Source organism: the organism of the source record quoted next, unplaced genomic scaffold (assembly GCF_019419815.1).
Source record: "Pyrus x bretschneideri cultivar Hongxiangsu unplaced genomic scaffold, Pyrus_bretschneideri_v1 Contig37, whole genome shotgun sequence".
NCBI classification, from domain to species: domain Eukaryota; kingdom Viridiplantae; phylum Streptophyta; class Magnoliopsida; order Rosales; family Rosaceae; genus Pyrus; species Pyrus x bretschneideri.
In genome coordinates, this window is record NW_025999690.1 from 159,117 (window position 1) to 175,888 (window position 16,772).

The following is a 16,772-nucleotide window of genomic DNA, read 5'->3' on the forward strand; positions in this document are numbered from 1 at the left end:
ACTTCTGATTTCAAACAAAGGGATGCAAGAGAGAGGTGAGAGGAGTGAGCTGGGTTTTGTACCATATTTTTTGTTTTGGCCGAAAAAAAGTTCAATTTTTTTGGGCAACTGAAGCTTTGGCAAACATAGTAAGGTAGGGTGTTTAGTTCCAAATTTCTACATCAATGATTTATGGAATAAATGGGTTGTTTGTAAGATGAATTAATACTTAGAAGTTAAATTAGGGTTTGTGTTTCATGTTGAGGTCTATGGGTTGTGGAATACTTTACTTTTTGACGTGCTACAAAATTAGGATAGAACAATTTCTGGTTCAAGTGTTCAATTACAAAAATTTGTGAAAATGTTTCTGTAATATGCATGTGGTGTGCATGACTACAACTTAATATGAGAAGCGGGAATGTTCACTAGTTATAATGCACGTATGTTGGGCTTCAGAATTTAGCGAGTATGTACATAACCTAGTTGGCTTCGGCGAAAAACAAAATTAAGAAAAAGCTTAGAGGACGTTAGGGGTCATGCATGTCGATGAAATAATGACAACAAGTATCATGTTTTCCACATGCACGATTAAGCGGTGGTTGATGTACGTAACAAGACTTTTCAAACTGTCACTGTAACCTTATATATGTAACAATTATGTTTTAATTATATCCACTACACCAATAGATTTATGTTAAAGTTTCTTATTAATACGAAAAGTAGCTCGTTGCTCGATCTAGAATTATGTGCATATCATGTGCATGTACTGTATATATGATGTGCAAGTGGTGTGCATATAGTGTATATGGTAGTGATATCAGAGGTGGTGACGTCATAGGTGATGATGTCATTTTTCTAATTTCAAAGAGAAAGTTGTGAGTTGTGAGCTGTGAGTTTTTGGGTTGACTGAGATCTATGAGCATATCATGTACATGTCGTGTATATGTTACTAGAAATAGATGATTTTTAATGGGATTTCCAGAATCTAGGTTCATGTCAAAGATTTGTAAACTACAGATCTCCAAGGGATTTCCAGAATCTAGGCCACCACATATCCCCGAACGCCATTAATTGCATGATGCACGTCCATAACAAAACCAACTTCGTTGCACATATTGATACAGAAAACAATTTGGGATTTCTTTGAACTTAGAGGGAGAAGGCGTTCATTGGCGGAGGAGAGATAGATTGCAGTAGAAAAAAATGGTGTCTTTAGTTTTTCATAATTTTTTTTAGTACATTGATATTTTTACACTAAGGGGAGGGAGAGTTCGGCTAAGCCACACAATGGGTAGCTTAATTTGGTATTGAATTCACCATTCACGAGATTTGAACCTAAGACGTCTCACTTCCAAGTGAAGAAAAATACCACCAGATCGTACGACTGAATGGCTTCAGTTTTTCATAATGGATTTTCTTCGACATCTAAAAATTTTATGGACTGCAAATTGGTTTCAACCCATATAGGTTTTGAATGAGATTTCGAATTTGGGGAAGAAGATGATTTGATGAAGAAATCCCCAATATGCAACTGCAAGCACATAAATGTGTTCATTTCCTGAAAGGACCAATTAGCAAACATAAACAATCTCCAAATAAATCAATTCTTCCAACTGGGTTTTCGAATTTGGGGTTGAAGATGATGATTTGAGGAAGAAATCCTCAATCTGCAACTGCAAGCACATAAATGTGTTCATTTCCCAAAAGGGCCAATCAGCAAACACAAACAATCTCCAAATAAATCAAATCTTCCAACTGGGTTTTCCATTATCTTTCACTAATCTAAGAACATCCAATAAATATCATTTGTAGGGAAGGATAGAGGGAGGGAGAGGGAGAGAGAGAGAGAGGGTAGAGAGAGACATAAGAAAATAGGATGAAATAAGCCATTTATATACGAGGGCAATTTGGTTATTTCAGGGTGTAGGAAAAATCTTATTTATGTTCGATGTTATGCATTGCGTGTGCATATTAAAAAAAAAAAAAATTTACTATTTTTGTCCCAAGACTAAGAAAATGAAAAATTAGGTTACCATCCCTACTTTTCCTACCCCATTGATTAAAACTTTATTCCTTTTCAATTTTTGATCAAGGTCCTTAGATTTGAATAAACGTCATTAATTATTTTGATGATAAAATATTTTTTTATTTCTAAATATATTCATTTAGTGTTAAAAACGTTACATTTGGTATATTTATATTTATGGCTAAATTTTTTATCATATATTTTTATTTTTAGTTTGTACCCATTTTTAATTGCAACATTTTTTCAATTAGTACCAATTTTCTTTTTCAAATTTAATTTGTACCCATATATTAATTCATTTTCTTGCATGTATTTTTTAAACTTTTATTTGTATTTGTACCCATATTTTTTAATTTATTTGTACCCATTTTTAATTTTGCTAAATGTATCCATACTAATTATATGTATTTATTTTATGTTTTGAAATATATCAACAGTTATTTTTTAAAATATATTAATAATTATGAGGGTACATTATTTTTTTCTATAATTTTTGTGAAGAACAATATTACTCTAAAATTGATTTTTAAGTATTTATTTATTTTTAATATTATTTGAATTTTTTAAAATTTCATAATTTGTGGGACATTAAATGCATAAATGCATGCGTTAAATCACTTAAATGAGGCTAAGATCTCGATCAAAATATTTAAATAAACAAGATTTTAATCTAACAATTAGGTTGATTAGGGACTGGAACCAAAATAATCCTTAAGAAAATGTCATATTTTTTGGTATTTCCCTTTTATTTTAGAGAAACGATAGATATTTCATTGATATTCAAAAAACAATCAATACAAGTCAGCAAGAGTTAATCTCCGAGCCAATATGTGGGCAACTTCGTTGGCTTGCCGGCGAACCTGGGAAAAAGAAGCTTTAGTGATTGATGAAAGAAGGGTCTTCAAATCCTCAATAATCGGTCCAAGTGAAGAGAGATTAATAGAATGATCATTCAGCGCTTCCACTCCATTCGTGCGATAGAGAGAGATAGGTAACCTCACTAAGGATGTTCATTGATCGAAACCAATAATACTTCGCCATTTCGCATCCAATCAGTTCAATGTAGATTGGATTGTGCTTTTTCTAGTTCAATTAGATCCAATTAGAAGTGAGGATCCAGTCTAACTTGATCCAACATAATAGATGTTGGATTTGATTATGATCAAGTTTTGATAATTAATAAAGAAAATACTGAAACATAACAAATTTGTTGTCATGTTTTTAATTCAAATATGAAACGATTAATCATTTTAACCGTAATTTATAAGTGAAATCAATCGAAACCAAATCGCGTATAACTTTACTCAGTATAAAATTTTCTTTTGTCAATTACTCAAATATAAGTCGAACTCCACGTATTAAGGTCCACTAGACTTGGTGATAGTTTGAGCTTTTAGAAATAATGGAATTGGGAAAGTGAAAACCATCGATATGACTTTGATTGGCACTAGACAGGTGGATGACAAAACACTTGCTTTCAGAAAGAGGACTAACGCTCCCGTGATTTGAGGCACATAATACGTTTTTACTTGTCCACACCTTGAATTTCAGGAAATTTTATTATTGCATTATTATTTTATTTGTTTTGTTAGATTAGAGAGTCGATGAGGTTTGAACTCATGTCGAAATGCAATTCCATAACTCATTTTCATCATTGTGGTAAATAGCTACTTGCTTATGCATTATTGAATATGCCAAATAGAATTAGTTTACTTGCTATATATATAATATACGACAAATTTATGTTCATATATTATAACACTGGTTATATCACGTATTATATATACTAGAAAAGTTCACACACTATGCATGAGAAACATGATTTTTATTCTCCTTTTTTTTTTTTTTAATTTTTTATGGGAGGAGTTATTTGTTCTTAATGGGGTTCACAGACATCTAAAAAGGGGGTTGGTGTTAAGAAGAGAGAAAGAGAGTAAGTTTAGAGGGTATTGATAGGGTGACATGGTTGTGGGGTTAAAAAAAAAATAGCAAACTCGGCATAGATGCCATTCGAATTGGCAATCCTATGCTTGTTCCAGCTTCAAGATGACAGAATTGGGATTGATCGAAGGATCGAAGAGGGGATTGAAAGGGAATTCTATTAATATGTAGTTTAGATATATAAATATACAAATATTATATATATAATATACAACAATTTCTCGGGTTTTAGATATAAAATTAAATTGAAAAAGGATAGCATATGCAACATGCTAATGATAAATTTGATGACAATGATGGAGATGGTGGTAACTTGCAAAGGGGGTTTGGGAAGGGTTTTAGATATAAAATTAAATTGAAAAAGGATAGCACATGCAACATGCTAATGATAAATTTGATGACAATGATGGGGATGGTGGTAACTTGCAGGGGGGGTTTGGGAAGGCGGCTATAAGTAATCAATTTCCAAATATTAATATACATTTCTTGCTTTTTAAAAGTAAGAAAAATTACCACCGAAATTAGACACATTTTTTCTTGAAACATTGGTCAGCTAGTGCATGCAGTGAAAGTAGCAACCATATATACATACACATATACGTATATATACACAATTATGTAAAAGTAGTAAGCTACAAGTGAAAGAAACTTAGAAATCCAACAAGAAAACCTTAGATTTTTTGGTTTGATTGCAACACATTGAGTCTTGACCCAAAAAAAAAGGACATGTTCATGGTATTATATACCAAGTCGACATTTTTTTTCTCTTGCATACAACGATATTAGAAGTGAGGATTTGCGCTAAACCGCAAAAAGGGATTGCTGTTGCTTCATGTGTTCAAACCACCTCGCCTTGATTTGGACTTGAGCAATGCCTTGCTTCAAAGTCACAGAAATTGCAGGATTCACTCGGCTATCGAAAACTTCGACTTCATCAGCCTTTTCGTTGCTACAAAATTGCAAAGACTTTATAAGTAAAAAAAACGGTTGTCAGAAGAAACTGTACACAATCGCCTACCGGGCTAAGGATGAAATCATTCTGCTTACCGGTGTCACAATGTCTCTCACGAAATGGGTGAGCAGCATCCCAGCGCTGTATTTGGTCAGGATCAGGTCCCAGTTCTTCTGCATTCATAGCCAAAAATAGTTAACTCTCCAATTCCACGCTCATCTAAAACATGTTTCCAGGAATTAAGAAAACTCGTACCTTTAACCATCTCCACGCTGTTTCACAGCATTCTAAGCTTATACCAATAAGTCCGTAAATAATGTATTGATCTCAAACCAGAAAATAATTAAGATGAAGTAGCTGCAAACTGGCAAAAAAGTTCAGAACCTCCAGAACCGTAACCGGGTCTGGAGAAGATGGAAAAAACCCTGATACAAGGTCAAAACGTAAAGAAAAACGTCCAAGTTACTTTCGTCTAAGCAAGAGACGGAGAATAGGGGAACGCCAGAAAATGCAAGCATTTCAATCTTACGTAGAATCCTTTCCTTCTCTTGCACTGTATTCACTTCTCTGTAAACATTTAATGGGGAGTCAAAACCTTCTCTATTTGAACTGCTAGCATTCCTCATCATGGCAATGTAAACAGCCTGCAGGACAATGTTCAGACTTCTGCCTGTTAGACTCGAAAATGCCTAATAAGGATGAGGAAATGATACACAGAAAGATTATAACCCCTCTCGTATCAGTTGAAAGTAGCGGAGTGTTTCTATCATTCAATAATGTCTGAAATCAGTCTAATGCTTCTTTTTATGTTTTGTAATGGCCGAACGTAACCAAATCTTGCAAGATTTCTGCTCTCAGAAGTGCACTGAAGCGACTCTCTCCTGGTACTGATTCCCAACCAAGTTTTCTGTATGAATACATTCAAATATATTAAGCATGTTAGCGTTAAACTCTTGCTTAGCAATCCTAAATAAAGTTTTACCGCATGATCGTGAGGAGACTCCAAAACATCACAACAACATACAATGTTAATTTTAGGTAAGGAAAAAAGAGAGAGAAACCAATTTTATTGGCGTCGAATTCACAATCGCTGGCCAAAATACAACTCATTCAATAAGTTAAAAGGTAAAAATGGTATTCCCATACTAATAATGTGTGTTCTACTAAGCTGAAAACAGGAGGAGACTAATGAAAAACTTTTCAACTCATTTCCGAATCTGGGATGGCCTCACTTGAGATTTCAACAACATTATAACAAACCTGCAGTTGCATATACAATGCAAAAGGTAATGCTACGATAAATAGTTGATACGGCTACTGATATTCACCAAGAAAAAATTTTGTACTTACATCTATCAATTTTGTTACGACAAATATTATCTCCTTATTTTCTGTATTCATCCATCAAGGAAAGCAAAGATAAAAGTGACTGTTCATAAGAGCATATGCATCATCCAGAATGCATGAAATGTGAGACTCAGAGCTATAAACCGTCTAATTATGAGTGGTTTATAATGGCTCAAAATCAAGTAAACAATCTGAAAGGCGAAACCACAGAATCAAAACAATCTGAAAAGTGACAAATTGAACACACCGAATTTCTCCGTTGCTTCTAAGCTTGCTCAGTAGCCTTCCTAAGCCGAGGTGCAAGCTTATCTTCATAATTGATGCTATAGAAACCGCTCTGCTTGATTTTAACCTTGACCCACAGTTGTTCATCACATTTCTGTTGATTCTTTAAACCATTATCAGAGGAATCGACATGCTCTGAAATGTTCACTTCTCTTGACTTTGTTTCCAAAAGGAAAGTCCTGTGCCTCTCATACGAACCAAGTGAAAAAGTTATTGGAAGTATCCATTTCCCATCACCATGCACACCGGAGGACAGGAAATGTGTCTGCAAAACAAAGAATTCATTAGATTTCTGCAGATAATATGATTTTGGTATTGACTATTACGGAGATAACAGGATATCCTTTTTCCTTTGTCCAACCACCCATATTTCACTGACTTTGACACCAGATTCCTCCGAAAGAACACTCCATAAATCTTCTGTCTTTGCATTTTTGCCAGAATATCGTTTTATGTAGGAACTTAACAATTTTCCGATTGGGTAATGAAGCCCCACAGTAAATAAACAAACTGAATATATGTTAACACATTTAACTGATTACAGAGAGTAAATTGACAAAGTACTGCAAACAAGAACGTCTTCATAACAAGAACTCTTCAATTTCCCATCTTTGGCCTTCAGTCCTTTTTGTTCAAAACACTATCTATTGCAGTTTTCATATGTTTATATTTGTCTTGAGGGAACAAAATTGCTTGGTGCTGGGATTTGCGTTGCGCATGGAATTGCGGAAAACTGTCAAGGATTGCAAGGCCTAATTTCAAGTAGTGCATTTGGTGATAAGATTAAGATGCAGAAAACTGTCAAGGATTGCAAGGCCTAATTCCAAGCAGTGCATTTGATGATGAGATTAAGAAGAGTACTTCAGCCCACAGTATTCACTGTGAAAGCTTTAAGTTATTGGTACTGCATGAAAGGTAATCTAGCTAGGGGGTCATCAATTTTGTACCTGGAATACGTCATCCCCAAGATAATCCTGCAGCATTCATAACAGCAGATCCCTTTTTATAGCTGATATCATCTAAGACTTCAAGAATTGCCAACCAGCAGATAAATATGCTGCATAGAGCAGTTTTTGTACCCCCTCCCTCATCTGAAATGTTAAAATGAATATAAGATGAAGCATGCTCTCAAAGATCAGATAACTATATCCTGTGAAATGCCATCCAGTTGGAAGGTATAGAGAGCTGAAAGACCGAAAAAATACCCTTGTCGCAAAATCCTCATTAAGCCACAAATCGGTCCACCATTCCATCGTCACCAGGTTGCCAAACCACTGATGTGACGCTTCATGTGCTACAACTATTGCCATCTAACAAAGCAAGAAAAGGGTTGATAGATATTTCATCAGACTATTCCGTGGAGCCTTTTACAACAGCAAAAGTGAAACAAAGCTTAAAGCGGAATTAGAAATTAAACTTATTCTTTGCTTCCTTGCCGTCGTGGAATGCAAAGGATCATAAAGCAGTTCATTTTCACAGTATGTATCATAATTCTCCATTGCTCCACCAGAAAATTGAGGAACCGCAACCACATCGAGTTTGGGGAGAGAGTATGACGTTGGAAGTATCTAGATGTAACGATCACTCCATTAAATAAAATTACCACAACAGCAGTGAAAGAAATAAAACTTACTTGGAGAAAAGATCGGGCGTCATAACAGCAACATTTAGAGCAAAGTCCCCTTTGTCACTCTTCCCAACAGGGCAATATGCACGAACCAGTACCCCTGCAGACAAAGTTTAAGTAATATCTAAAACGAATTCTGTTACATAATTGAACAGTGTCCGCGTATTTGCATACCGTCGGATGTTGTGTCTTCGATATAATCGAATACACCAACAACAACAGCCACTAAATAAGTTGACATGATAGAAGACTCCTCAAAATAAGCAATCTCTTTAACATTTGCATCAAGCTTCTCATTGACAATTGGCATATTGGATAAAGCTGCAGCTCCAGTGGAACATCTACTGCTATCTTGAAAGTGTCCTACCAACAAAAGAAAGAAGAGTTGTCGGATTTAAGCAAATTTATGTGACTGTTTTAATCATGGAATTTTAACAAGCAAACTGAGAGGTTGCATCTATAACATTTCAACAATTATGGGAACTTCTCAAATATGCGCAGTGTACCTTCAGAGCAGGTTCATCGCAACATGGAAAGCTCCACCGTGCATCTACATGTTCGAATTGAGTAACTGCCATATTCTTCTTCTCTCCCCCATCCATATTGGTGCTGGAAAAGTATCAGATGCTTTCATTAAAAACCTTGTTTGGTGACAAAGAAACTACAGGGGACAAAAGCAAATTAAGCACAACAAAATTTCCATTTTTTTTTGTAAGAGAAAATTTTCCTTCTATTTTCTTAGCAACCAAACAGACAGCAGCCTGACAGTCGCAAAATCCAATTAGCAAATCATTGTGTTCGGAAATACTTTTTCCCATAGCTGCAGCAACCTATAATTTACCAACCAACTGATTCAAATTTTCTTACCATTTATAGAACCCTTTCAGGTGCACGTTAAGGACTGCAGAAAACTCAATCCTCAAAACTCTTTCAACAACACCGAGTGATTGATCCAACACCAAAACAAGAAATTCATCATCACCGTCCAAAACAACATCTCACGGGCGGTACTGCTGCTGCAAATTAAGAACGAAAAACCTGTTATACTAAAAACCCAACAAAACGAAAATCCAATAAAATCAAATCATTGTTGATCAAGAATAAGTTACTTGGCCTTGAGAGCTGGTGAACAAAACTTGATGAACATCAAGTTCAAGAGCGTTCAAGACAAGAAACTTGGTCTCTCGGACTAAGCTAACATTGATCTGCAGTGCTGGAGAATGTTCTTGCTGACTACATATCAAGCTTGAGATGAAGATCGTAGCATTTCAGAACTGCAAAATTTGGCAACCTTGCTTGGCCTTTGAAGTGTTGTGTGCTTTGGTTTTACTCCATCTCAGTGAGTAGTGAAGTGCTGAACAAGTGAGGAGTTCGGACATATTTTTTGAGTGGTGATCGGAGAAAAACTTCAGCACACGTTTCTCTGCATTTGTCTTGAACCAACCGGTAATGACAGTTACCTTCTGAATCTCTGATGCTTCAGTCTTGTGATAATCCTAAGGTTGTCTTTGTTTTATGTGTTTTTAGCCAACTCCTTGACATGAATGGGCCAAAGTAAATTACCATTTTAGTTTTATGTATTTTTAGTATGAGCGATATTTTTTTTTAAATTTTATTATTATTAAGAGGAAGGGGAGGGTTCGGAACTATTACAATAATTTAGAAGCACCAACCAGATCTTCTTCACAAAACACTTCCAGGTGCTTTTTTGGGGGCGATTGGATTTTTATAATGTATTTATAATAAAAGCACTTCTAGCAAAAGCACTTATGAGCATACATGTTTTCTAGAGAAGCAATCTCAAATGGGCACAAAGAAACTCAACCTGAAGAAAACTGTGATGGAATTCAAATGATAATTAACTCGTACAAAATTGGCAACGCTGCCATAGGATTTGATCCCGAGTTCTACGTAACAAACTAAACAATTGCTCAGCCTAACCATTGAGAAATCCAACAAAAAACTGAGTACAAAGACTACGCCAATGCCTATTAGGCTCTAACTCCGTGAACCAAATGACGATAACATAAGACTACATTATTACTAGAGCAGAGCATACTCAGCAACTAATTCTTCGGCACCTTACTCAACAAGTACTTCTTCAAAACATCCATCACAGACCCAAAATCCGCCTTCACTTGCACTGGCGGGTTAGCATACTTGCAAGCCAAATCCTTGATATCATTTGAATGATAATCAATCTTCGACTGCGTGAATTTCAACCCATGAGCCGTGCTCACCACCACGGTCCGGTCGTTTGTGCCTATGATACCTTGGTTCCGAAGCTTAATCAATGCAGCCAATGCCACACCAGTGTGAGGACATATGAACATGCCAGTGGAGTCCGCTTGAGCCATGGCATCCATCAACTCCTGCTCACTGGCTTCCTCCACAATCCCATTTGACTTCTTCAGCGCATACACGGCTCTGTCTATCGAAACAGGATCACCTATTTGGATTGCGGATGCAAACGTAGTGTTCGCCTTCACGGGCTTGAACTCTTGATCCCACCCTGACTTGTAATGCAAGTACAGCGGGTTCGCATTTGCAGCTTGGGCACAAACAAGCCTAGGAATCTTATCTACTAGCCCCAACTCTTTGCACATATGAAACCCTTTGTAGAAAGCATATATGTTACCCAAATTTCCCCCTGGAACTATGACCCAATCCGGCACTTCCCAATCAAACTGCTGCAAAATCTCTATTGCAGCGGTTTTTTGACCCTCTAATCTCAAACTGTTCAAAGAATTAGCCAAATAAATCGGCAGCTCCGCCGTGACTTCTCGAATCAGCTGCATACAACCATCGAAATCAGTATCAATGCTCAGCACGAAGGCCCCATTGGCAATGGGTTGAACCAACTGAGCCAGAGATATCCGATTTGCGGGTAGAAACACAATCGATGGTATCCCAGCAGCGGCACAGTAGGCCGATAAGGCGGCAGATGTGTCTCCGGTGGAGGCACAGCCGACGCCGACCACGGGGCGCTTCAGTTTCCTCAGCCGATTCACTTGGCTGACCAAAACAGTCATGCCCAAGTCCTTAAAACTGCCAGTGTGGCTAATCCCACAGTGTTTGACCCACAAATCGTTCATGCTTAGAAACTGTTTGCCATAACGCTCAGCCCAGAAGAGATTGGAGTTACCTTCAAAAGCGGAGACAATGTCGTCGCTGTCAATCTCGGGTAGGACCCACTCCTTCTTGCTCCAAACGCCGGAGCCGTAGGGCCAGGTGGTCTTGCCGATCCGGGAGTCGAAGAGGTCGCGCCAGTACTTGCCGTCGTAGTTTTTGAGGGCGGCCATGTCGTGCTGGACGTCGAGGAGGCCGCCGGAGTTGGATCGGTAGACGATCTCGTCGAGGGAGTAGGACTCGGCGGCGGAGGAGGAGGGGTCGGCGTTGAAGGGGACGTAGCGGGCGGAGAAGTGATGGGAGTGGGTGGTGTTGTGGCGGCGAGCCTCGTCGCGAATGTTGTGGGGAGGGTGGTCGGAGGAGGAAGAAGAGGAGGAGGGAGGAGTGGAGGTGGAGATGCATTTGATGGTGGTGGCGAAATGGGGTTTGGTTGAGGGGTGGAGGGAGGTGGGGTTTTGTGGTTTGAGGGAGAGAGGGGAAGATTGGAAGAGAGAGGAAGAGGCCATTGTGGGAGGGAGGGAGAGAGAGAGAGAGAGCTCTCCGGTGGCTGGTTGGTTTGAAGTTTGAACTGATGTATCGTTTAGGCCTTAAGGTGAGTTTCGATGGTTAAATCGAATGCACCGACTCTAATTATTTTGGCAATTGTTCTTATAAATTCTTAGGCTACGGTTAACTGAATCGCCTCGCATATATTTCATTTTAATTTTTTAATCATTATTAATATGTGTAGTAATATAAATAGTTAGTTATTTAAGAGTTATCTTTTTTTCACTACATAAAAACAAAACATGATTAGCTTAAGGGTCCCTTTGAAAAAGAACAGGGGCATTATTTAGAGAACGCAGCAGCGGCTGCTTTAGTGTTCTCCTTGGGCTGTTTCATTTGTATTTTCCTTTGAGCAATCATTCATATTGGTTCTATGTTCTTTAGCTTTTGTTAGATAAATTTATTATGTATTTTCTTCTTCACACAAACCGAAAACCAATCCAAACCAACTTGCTACATTCGATTAACATACCTGATTGGTTTTAAATCCAACTTGGTCGATTTCGATTTGCAATTTTGGCCAAACCGACTACGTTGGTTTGGTTTCGGTTGGCCCAAAACCGACCCAAAACAACCTACGCTCACCCCTACTAAGCACCATCGGTTTTATTAGTAATTCAATATTATTGGACGGGTGTGAGTTTGATAGAGATGAATTTTATAATGATTTTGTAAGAGAAGAGATTTTTACTTTTATTTAAAAAATGGGGATTATTTGTGAGTCTCACACCATATTAAACTTTAACGATCCGAACTGTCTATTTTTCAGTTACACTTCATAAATCATCTTTGCAAAATATTAGCCAAATCAGAAATATTTGAGGCATCTAATTAAATTCAAAAAAATTAACGAACACTATGTTCTAAGAAACATTAAAATTTCATCATGATAATTAAATGGGCAAATGATTTCGTATTGTAGTGAAATTTTGTATAGATGACCTATGGGTTGAGACTAACGAAATAAACTATTTGGATCGTTGAAGTTCGATGTGAAATTAGTCCCACAACTAATCCCCATTTTTAGTGAATATATATATGCGTACTGTCACTGATTTGTAGAGGCCACAAACTACACTAGAATAATAATGCCTTGTTGGACTCTTTGACACGCAAAGTGACAATCAATTTTTATATGTTTGGCTCTGGAGTGCAAGACAAAATTGGTTCCTAATGTCATGGCAAAAATGTCACAATGAAGTACAGGAATGACAGAACTGAAGATGTGTAATGTCCATGTGTGGTTGTTGAAGCCAAACGACGTTTGCAGTAGTAGCAGCCATAGCTTTGTATTCTGCTTTTGTTGGAGATGTGACAATATGTTGCTTCTTAAAACTCCAAGAAATATGATTGGAGCTAAGAAATACTACGAAGTTAATAGTGGAACATCTACCATTAAGATCGCCAGCTCAATTTGCATTTATATAAGCTTTTAAATACAAAGAACGGGACTCAAAACCCTAGACTCAATGTGCTCCTAAGATATCTTAAAATTCTTTTTATTACAACAAAATGAGAGTCAATGGGAGAATGCATGAATTTATTGACCTGATTTATTGAAAATGCAATATATGGTCGGGCGAATGTCAATTATTGTAAAGAACCTAAAATTCTTCTGTAAATGGTTGGATCTGAAATAAAATAAAAGGCATTGCCTGCCATGATTCAACAACTTCTGATTTGGATAGCAACGAATGAGACAAGGCTTACAGTCCATCATGCTTGCTTTGCATAGCAAATCCTTGACATATTTTGGCTGATGAAAAATAAATCCACCTAGAATGCTTAATCTGAACTCCAAGAAAATAGTGCAAAATACCCAAATCTTTCATACCAAACTCCCTTTTTAACTGGGAAATCATAGCTTGAATGGTATCATTGTAGACATCGAAATTTCGGTGAAATAAATGTTGACCAATGTATTAAAATTTCAACGTTCACGTGTCACATAAATTTTACAAGTAGCGTGTGACTCAATGAAAAATCGGAAAAAATCGAAAAAGTCATCAAATAGGACACGTGTCAACACCTAGCAGAAATGATTTATTTCATCTGAATATTATATTCAAATTTAGGCCTTGAAAAATTCGATAAATACAAGGCCATTTCATCCATTTCAAGGGACCAATGGACATATACATTTCTTGTCACATCCCGGCCTGGGCGGGACCACTTCCTGGGCCCAACTCCACTATCGTAGCACGATATTGTCCTCTTTGGGCTTACTATTCCCTCACAGTTTTGTTTTTGGGAACTCACGAGCAACTTCCCAGTGGGTCACCCATCATGGGATTGCTCTAGCCCCCTTCTTGCTTAACTTCAGAGTTCCGATGGAATCCGAAGCCAGTGAGCTCCCAAAAGGCCTCGTGCTAGGTAAGGATGAGAATATACATTTAAGGATAACTCCCCTGGGCGATGTGGGATGTCACAATCCACCCCCCTTAGGGGCCCGGCGTCCTCGTCGGCACACACGCGGCCAGGGTTAGGCTCTGATACCAATTGTCACATCTCGGCTCGGGCGGCACCACTTCTCGGGCTCGACTCCACTACCGTAGCACGATATTGTCCACTTTGGGCTTACCATTCCCTCACGGTTTTGTTTTTGAGAACTCACGAGCAACTTTCCAGTGGGTCACCCATCATGGGATTGCTTTAGACCCTTTCTCGCTTAACTTCAGAGTTCCGATGGAACCCGAAGCCAGTGAGCTCCCAAAAGGCCTCGTGCTAGGTAAGGATGGGAATATACATTTAAGGATCACTGATAGGAGCATATTTAGGCGACTTACTTAGCTTGTTTTCGTGCATCTATGTTGTTAATTCATAGTTGTTTTAGTAGTTTAAGCCATTTTCGTGTGTTTTTAGGTTCATATGGCTAAGGAAGCAAAAAGATGCATTTTGGAGCATTTTGGAGCAAAATTGGGCTTGGAATGGATAGCATATGATTGGAGCCAAAGTGTTGGATGAATTTGAAGCCCTTGTATTCATTTTGGACATAAAACAAAGGGCCTAGCCCATTCTCTCTTAAACCAACCCCAAGGCCATGCATTTCCTTCCAATTCCAAAGCCCACAATCACTTCAAAAGCCATGCAAAGAACCATCCATTCCATCAAAAACAATCCATCAATTCACATGCAAAACCACCATTAACACACATGCACCCAAACAAAGCCAACCTAGCTAACCCTACATGCATTCTTTATGCAACTCTTCATCATTCCACCATTCATTCTTTATTCCACAAACAAGTCACATGCATTTCCACCTTCCTACATCATTTCACCACATTCTCCCTCTTTAACTCATTTCATTATTCATTCACTTTGCATTCATTCAATTCCACCCCACATGCACCCTTTATTCTTCATCATTGCAACCATGGCACATTTACACCAACAAAACAACTCCCATGCCATGGCCTACTCATATTCCCATTTCCTTTCCAACATCTCACATGCATTTCCACCTTCCTACTTCATCATTTCACCACATTTTCCCTTTTATTTCCACATGCAATTCTTCATCATTGCAACCACAAACACCTTAAACAAATAGCCATATACATCTCCACTCCTCCTATAAATACCCTTGCATTCATTCATTCAAAAATCATCTCATTTCATACACAACACACCACAAACACTTCCATCTTCTCCCTAGCCGTGAGTTTCTCTCCATTTCCCTTCCATTTCTCCTCCATTTCTTCCATTTCCATAATCCCCCAATCCATTCAACACACCAACAACATCCCTTAGTCCTTGTGCCACAATAAAGAGGAAGATAAGAGGGCCTAAACGTTCATACAATTCACGTTTGAGTTGTTGGAATGTTTACGCGTTTCTTTGATTTCAATGTTTAAATTCAATTCTCTTTGTTTTGTAATATGAGGAATGGAAGAGAAGAGTGCCTAAACGTTCATACAATTCAAGTTTGAGTTGTTGGAATGTTTAGGTGTTTCTTTGATTTCAAAGTTATGAGGAACTAAACCCTTTTTGGCTAGGGGTGATTTCAATACCATGATTATTTATGTAATATGAATTGATGAATTCCGGTTATGAACTCTTGATTCGTGAATGCAATTGGCTTAACTATTTGATGATTAACTTATTTGTGTTTGTTGATTGAGGGTCGACACTTAATTAGCATGCATGAATATGTGGCTAAAGTTTAAGAAGGTTTCACATAATCGTTACTAACTTATACTTGAAAGTAGTGAAGGTCGCTTGTCACGATCGCGTTAAGTTTAATTCTTAGCATGAGTAACATGATGTCATAGTTGCAAATGCTTTGTCAATGCTTATGGTTTTCATTATTCTTAATGATCTTCGATTGTATCTCTATTATGATGACATGTAGGGAACTTATGAGAATATTTTGGGTTGTCGAATGATGCCATCCAATCCAATAATATAAGGAAAATCTGAGGGTTAACTAGTGATGTCACGGTTAATTTGGGGCATTGTCGTTCATAATTCAATGAAGGAATAACTGGAAATTGATTCATATGCATAAATATCATGTGTGGAGAAAGAACCTCTAGCTAATTTACCAACCATCTTATTTCATCAATTACATTCTGTCTAGTTATTAACTTGTTTCGTTATTTCAATTTTCGTCAAACCTCAATCCCCCTTTTGCTTTAATGTTCAATATAGTTAGAAATCAATTTAGTTTGTGTTTTTAAAGCATTTTGATTCTTTTGGTTTGTCTTAGTGTTTTAACGTTTAGTTTCACATTCTTTGAGTCTAGTTTAGTGTTTTATATTGTTTTTACGTTTTTAAGTCAATTTAGAAGGTTTTAGCAAGCCCTCCTAATCCCCGGTTTAGAACGATCCCTCACTTATCCATTCTACTACAATTGTCAAACGAGGGTTTAATTTGAGTGTCAAGTAATTTTCGCATCAATCACTCCCCTGGACGATGTGGGATGTCACATTTCTTTA

General features: G+C 37.4%; 1 protein-coding gene and 1 pseudogene across 1 annotated transcript; both read right to left on the minus strand.

Moving 5' to 3' along the window:
- Positions 1 to 4,507: 4,507 nt before the first annotated feature.
- LOC103946523 lies at positions 4,508 to 9,536 on the minus strand (annotated as a pseudogene).
- Positions 9,537 to 9,983: 447 nt separating this feature from the next.
- On the minus strand, positions 9,984 to 11,818 carry LOC103946525 (threonine synthase, chloroplastic-like). The gene has a single exon (XM_009357240.3). The coding sequence runs from the start codon at positions 11,790 to 11,792 to the stop codon at positions 10,224 to 10,226; it is 1,569 nt and encodes a 522-aa protein (XP_009355515.2). The 5' UTR covers positions 11,793 to 11,818; the 3' UTR covers positions 9,984 to 10,223.
- Positions 11,819 to 16,772: the final 4,954 nt, after the last annotated feature.

What these genes read in the sequence shown, in the direction of transcription:
- LOC103946525 (XM_009357240.3), bottom strand. Translation starts at nt 11,792, where the DNA reads ATGGCCTCTTCCTCTCTCTTCCAATCTTCCCCTCTCTCCCTCAAACCA.